At 60.4% G+C, this 5865-nt stretch overlaps 1 protein-coding gene across 2 annotated transcripts in view; it reads left to right on the forward strand.

Moving 5' to 3' along the window:
• The first annotated feature begins 6 nt into the window (after positions 1–6).
• DGCR8 (DGCR8 microprocessor complex subunit) overlaps positions 7–5865 on the forward strand; it is a 16343-nt gene continuing 10484 nt past the window's right edge. Inside the window, exons 1-3 of one of the 2 annotated variants that reach the window (XM_010831288.1) lie at positions 7–2572; positions 4050–5048; positions 5468–5627. In XM_010831288.1, coding sequence (XP_010829590.1) covers positions 4329–5048; positions 5468–5627 — 880 coding nt within the window. In that variant the 5' untranslated portion in view covers positions 7–2572; positions 4050–4328. Of the gene's footprint in view, positions 2573–3612; positions 5049–5467; positions 5628–5865 lie in introns of those variants that run through there. The other variant, XM_010831278.1, reaches the window with a different exon arrangement.

The raw sequence follows: 5865 nt of genomic DNA on the forward strand, positions 1-5865 counted from the left end.
GAGGAGACCCCTCGTCCGGTGGGCCCGAAGCCATAAGGGGCTTTCGGGCGGGCAAGGTCCCTACCGCGGCGGTGCCGGCCCGGGACCCTGCCGGGCACGAGAGCCTGGGAAACGTGAGGAGCCTTCCGTCTTTTCCACCACACGCTCACGGACCCAGGGTCACGTAGACGGTCGGGATGTGGTTTTGTCGTAACAATGACCCTGGGGTAGAAACAAGTGGAAGGTGACCACCTGTTGACAGTGGTCCCCGCCAGGTGTCCTCCGATAGACCTGGGTTGCTCAGGGTAGGAACTTGACTTGTTTGCATGCTCGCATGTGCCTCGGTTACCCGGCGCCCAGCCGTCCGGGCTAGGGCAGGGGACTGCTAGGCCCCAAATGCTAGGCGGGTGTCCTGTGTCCTGGCCGCAGACTGGACTCCAGTCCTGGGCGGCGGGTAGAGCGGGCCAGAAACCCTGCCGCAGGTGGTCACCCACCAGAAGGGGGGGAACGGCCAGTCAGCAGTGGCGCCAGTGAGTGTGGGATGCGAGGCGGAGGGAAGATGAGAAAAGGACGGGGTGAGGTCATTCTGCCGCTGGGTTGGGCGGGAGGCTGCAGCGAGAGGCTTGACGAAAGGCGGCAGCTACAGCACTGGACCTTTCGAGACAGCGCCTCCACGCCCGCCCAGCAAGTGGACCCAAGTGAAGGGCGCTGTCAGAGTGTCTTGGTTTTGCACTGTGCCGGGCCCGGGGGTGCCTGCTGCAAGCCTGCTGCTGGCTCACCGTCCACTTGACGCCCGGGTTTGCATCCGTGTGTGCCGTCAGCTGGAGCAGTAGCGATGGCGGGAGGGCCCGCCTCTGAGCCCGTTGTGGCCCTGGCCACCGTGTGGGGCATGTCTCCGGGCTTTTATAATCTGACTGTGATCTCAGGGTAGGGAAGTGAGTCTTGGCTTCTCGTAGGATCTGCGCTCCCTTCCTTGGCGATCTCGTCCAGTCCCTGATTTTAACGCTGTCTCTCCTGAGACCTGCATGTCCGTCTCCAGCCCCGGCCTCCCTTCTGACAGCTGCATGCTTCTGGCTGCCTCTTCCACACCTCCACGTGTTACTTTGGTGCCAAGTAGCCGTGTCTAAACCTAGGCTATGATCTTCACCCACCCGAACACTCCTCACGCTGCCTTCACCACCTCTGTCCCTGAGTGTGGAGTCTCCTCGGTCTCCATGCACTCCTCAGGGCGGTTTCTCACCACGTCCAGCTTGACGTGCTGGTCCAGGCTGCCTGGTGAGCCTCTTTATTCGTTTCTTTGCTCTCACCCTTGTGCCTCCTATTATCTACCCACTTAGGGATTTTCAGGACACAGAGCTGTTCTTTTCAACCGTAAGTGTAATCCAAGGCAGTACAGACTGGAGCTACCTTACCTGGGTGGTAAAGCACTCCACCACCTTCTCGCTGTATGACCTTGAGCAAGTTGCTTAACCTCTCTGTCCTTAACCTTTTTCTCACGGTGCTGTGTGAGAACTGGTGAGTGATAGTGTGCAACGTGCTTAGAGCAGGGCCTGCCCGGGGGCTGGTCGTGACTGCTGACCTTGGATCATGTGACCTCACCACTTGGACCCTCCTGTCCAGGGGCCTGTCTCTCGAGATAAGAGCCGGAGTCCTGGTCTCCTTACCCTCACTGCCCTGGCCTCTTCCCCCCGGGCACACTGCTGTTATCCGCCACCCCGTGCTCCCACCCCGGGGCCTTTGTTCTTCTCGATGTTGCCTGGAATATCCCCTCCTCTGCCTTCAGGGGGTGTTGGCTGTGAGCCCTTCGCTGCCCACCTTTCCTCAGCTCCTTGCTTTGCTTTCTCTTGAACGCGTCTCAGTTTTTCTTAGTTGTTACTTGTCCGTCTCTCTGCTAATGTGTAAGCTCTGGGGCCGGGGGTTTCGTCTGTCTCCCGTCCTCAGCATCTGCAGTGTTTTGTGTGCGCCGCATGGAAGGCGTTGACGGGTGCAGATAGCGAACAGGGAAGGTCAGGAGCGTGCTCGGGACAGCCTGCAGCGGAGCCCTCAGCGCACTGCTGCCCCGGGGCCCGACGGCTCCCCAAACTCCAAGGACCACTTGCCGCAGCTCCCAGCCTGCACTCTGGGCACCTCTTCAAGGCCTCCCTTCATCAGGTTTCATCGTTATCATCTTAGTTCTGTGCTTCTACACTGAGCTTCTCAGCCTCTGAACATGGCCGGAGGTGTCCCCGTCCTCTTCACGTCTTTTCCTTTTAGCCTTTTTGGCCCCCAGAATCACGGGTGGGCTCTTGCTGGGGTCTTGGCAGACCTGCCTGGTGCCCAGGGCTTTGGTCCTGGTCGTGTCAGTGTTCTGTAGTGCTGGGCGTGCTGGCCTGCCTGTCTGAAATGAGCTTTCTTGGTGCCAGGAGACTGGCCGTGCCCTGCTCGGCGGTCCTCGTGCGTCCGGCGCCGCCTCCGTGGCCTCCCGGCCCCGTGTCCGTCACCACCTGCGTGCCCTGTTTCCTTGGTCCTTAGCGCTTTTGGCAGACGTGCCTGCGGGGGAGGTATTGTGTTCAGAAACATGAGGACACCTTGGGACCCGGGAAGTAGAAGACAGGTCAGTGGTTGCTGCCCTCTTGTTGATGCTGCTGCCCCCATCAGAGTAGGTGGTCAGTGAATAGTTGTTGGATGAATTGGTTACACCTAAACAAGTCTCTGTCTTTGATGTCCTGTCCCTCCACCGTAACCTCTTAAAACGTGTGGTGTCTGCTGTTTCCTGTCTGTCTGCAACCCGCAAGCCGCCCCGAGTGGTGTGCGCACGCATGTGTGTCTGCATCCATGTGCATGGCATGTTCGTGCGCGTGTCTGCACGGTGTGGGGGTGCGTGTGTGCACGTGCGTGTGTGTGTGCGCCTGCGTGCGTGTCTGCACGTGTTCTGCTCTGCTGGGACCTCCCTGCCGCGGCCCCTTGTTTGGACGCCCCGCCCTGCCTTCTCAGCCTGGTGTCTTCCCTCTGGCGCGAACTCCCCAGGGTTGCGTCCCCAGCCCTTTTCTTGGTCTGCCCTTGCTCTCTGGGTGGCCTCTCCTGTGGAGTGGGTGACCGCCTGGCTGATTCGTCCTGGTGGCCTCGGCCCCGTTGGCCGGTTCTGCCCAGAGGCTCCGAGCACCCTTCTCTGCGGGCCCTGCTTGCGTGTCCCCTGGGGAGAGGCCCTGTGGGTCCTTGGGGCTGCCTCGTCCTGCTCTCCGCCTCCACCCGCTCGGCATGAGTGTCCCCTGGGGAGAGGCCCTGTGGGTCTTCGGCGCTGCCTCGTCCCGCTCTCCGCCTCCACCCTTTCGGCAGTGTGGTCAGTTCTGTGTCCGCTCTTCTCGCGGGTGTGGGCCTCCCTTCTGTGTAGGGACTGAACTGTGGCCTGAGGGTACCTTCACCCTGGGCCTGCCTGCTGCCCCAGCATGGAGCCAGGCTCCAAGAGGCTGCCAGGACCCCCGTGCCTAGGCTCAGCCGGCCCCCGCAGCCTCTCCCTGCCCGCCCGGCCGGGCTCCGTCCCCGTGGCTCCCAGCGCTCCTCCTCCTGGGAGCAGAGCCATGCCCACCCCGCCGCATCACTGCCCCTGCCCCCGTGCCCTGGGGTCCCGGGTGGCGGAGCCCCGGCCATGCCTCTGAGGCCGTAGTGCCGCAGAGCTGAGCGGAGGGCCGCCTGCTTGCCCTCTGACTGACCGGCCCGAGCAGGTGAGTGGACCCACATCACTGGTGCTGGATGGAAGCCACACACCCCCGTGTGCTGTGGAAGGTCGGCCACGTGAGCCGAGCCAGGGGAGTGCCGCGGTGCAGTGTAGTAGAGGAGTTTTGGTTTTTTTAATCCTTTTTGAACCTAAGTATAATACGGTTTTTGTGTTTCTGAAGCTGGAAATACAGCGGACAATTAGTAAAATACTTGACTTAGGATTTAAGTTATAATTTAGGTTCTGAAGAAGGGAATCAAGTTTGCCTGTTCTGAAGCATGGAAGGCGCCCTTCTCAGGCAGTGTCACTGGACTCTCGGTGCCGGGAAGCGGAGGCCTCGGTCGCTGTGTGACGGCGCCTTTACGTCTCTTTGCAGGTGGAGGAAGACGGGTGCCCCTTCGGCTCGAGGACAGACTCGCGTAGTCGTCAGTCATTTAAGCTGAGTGCATTGTGATTTCCAATAATTGAGGCAGTGGTTCTAAAAGCTGTCTACATTGATGAAAAGAGCAATGTGGCCAGCTTGACTAAGCCGCCAGCGTGCACAGCGCGGGCAGGACGCACCCGGGTCTCGACGGACTTGTGCATGTTAGCTGTCTAGAGTTATGTCAGGGTTTTAAAAACTCTGGTCTTTTAAAGTAGTCCTAACCACTGTACTATGGAGACATGTGGGAGCCCCTCTCCTCTCCCGCGCGAGCCCGCAGGAGGAGTGGCGATGGAGGACCGAGCTCGCCCCCTCCGTGCGCTGCCCCGTGGACAGTCTCCACCACCTCCCCTGCAAACGTCCAGTGATGCAGAGGTAATGGACGTTGGCTCTGGTGGTGATGGACAGGCCGAACCCCCTGCCGAGGACCCGCTCAACTTCTACGGAGCTTCTCTTCTCTCCAAAGGATCCTCCTCTAAGGCCCGCCTCCTCGTAGACCCGAACTGTAGTGGCCACAGCCCGCGCACAGCGCGGCATGCACCTGCGGTCCGGAAGTTCTCCCCTGACCTTAAGTTGCTTAAGGATGTAAAGATTAGCGTGAGCTTTACGGAGAGCTGCAGGAGTGAGGACAGGAAGGTGCTGTACACGGGAGCGGAGCGCGACGTGCGGGCAGAGTGTGGCCTGGCCCTCAGCCCTGTCAGTGGGGACGTGCATGCTGGTCCCTTTGGCGGGAGCGTGGGGAACGGGGTAGGCGCAGGGGGTGAGAGTGCGGGTAAGAGGGATGAGGAACATGAGCTGGATCAGGAAAAGAGAGTGGAGTATGCAGTGCTCGATGAGTTAGAAGATTTTACTGACAATTTGGAGCTAGATGAAGAAGGCGCAGGCGGGTTCACGGCTAAAGCGATCGTGCAGAGAGACAGAGTGGACGAAGAGGCCTTGAATTTCTCCTACGAGGTATGTCGGCGTCCCCTCCTTTGGAGCACTGTTAGCAAAACCCACAGAGAGGTGTTTGGGAGTTGCAGCATCTGTGGGAAGCCCATGTTGCAGTGTTGCAGAGGAAAAAACCCACAGGACGTGGAAAGGTCCATGCGGAGAGAGAGCCGTCAGGGGTCCAGGGCTCCCAGCTCTGCTAACAGATAGTTTGCCTGGCAGGTCTGCCTTGCACCCTTGTCTCCGCCGACTTGGAAGGACCTGCTGGTCACGAGCGTGTGCCTCGGCTGCTGTTTCACCCTGTTTGTTTTTCAGATGCTCGCGCACCACAGAGGCGCACCTAGGCCCCTGAGACCACCTCCTCTCTGTGCTGTCGCTGACGCCTGCCGCGGGCAGGAGTGCAGGTGCCAGGGGCCGCGGTTTCTGAACAGCGTGTTTTGCAGGATGATTTTGACAACGATGTTGATGCCCTTCTGGAAGAGGGCCTCTGTGCTCCCAAAAAGAGGCGAATGGAGGAGAAATACGGAGGAGACAGCGACCACCCGTCGGATGGGGAGACAAGCGTGCAGCCAATGATGACCAAGATTAAAACGGTTCTCAAAAGTGAGTAGGGCCAGGAAGTAGCAAGGCTCTCGGGCGCATGTACTCCGGGAGAGCCCTCAGGCTGCCGGGAGGCGGCCTGGGCGGCTGTGTGCGACTGTGGGCAGGAGGGTCCCGTTGGTGCCAGCAGCTTGGAGCGTGAGGACACAGCACTGCCGGGGCGTGGGGGAGGGGGCTCTGGGGTGTGGAGGCCGCGGATGGAGGCGGTGCTGAGCGTAGGGGCTGCTCATGGCTCCCGTCT

This window comes from Bison bison, unplaced genomic scaffold, assembly GCF_000754665.1.
Source record: "Bison bison bison isolate TAMUID 2011002044 unplaced genomic scaffold, Bison_UMD1.0 scf7180017859641, whole genome shotgun sequence".
NCBI lineage: Eukaryota > Metazoa > Chordata > Mammalia > Artiodactyla > Bovidae > Bison > Bison bison.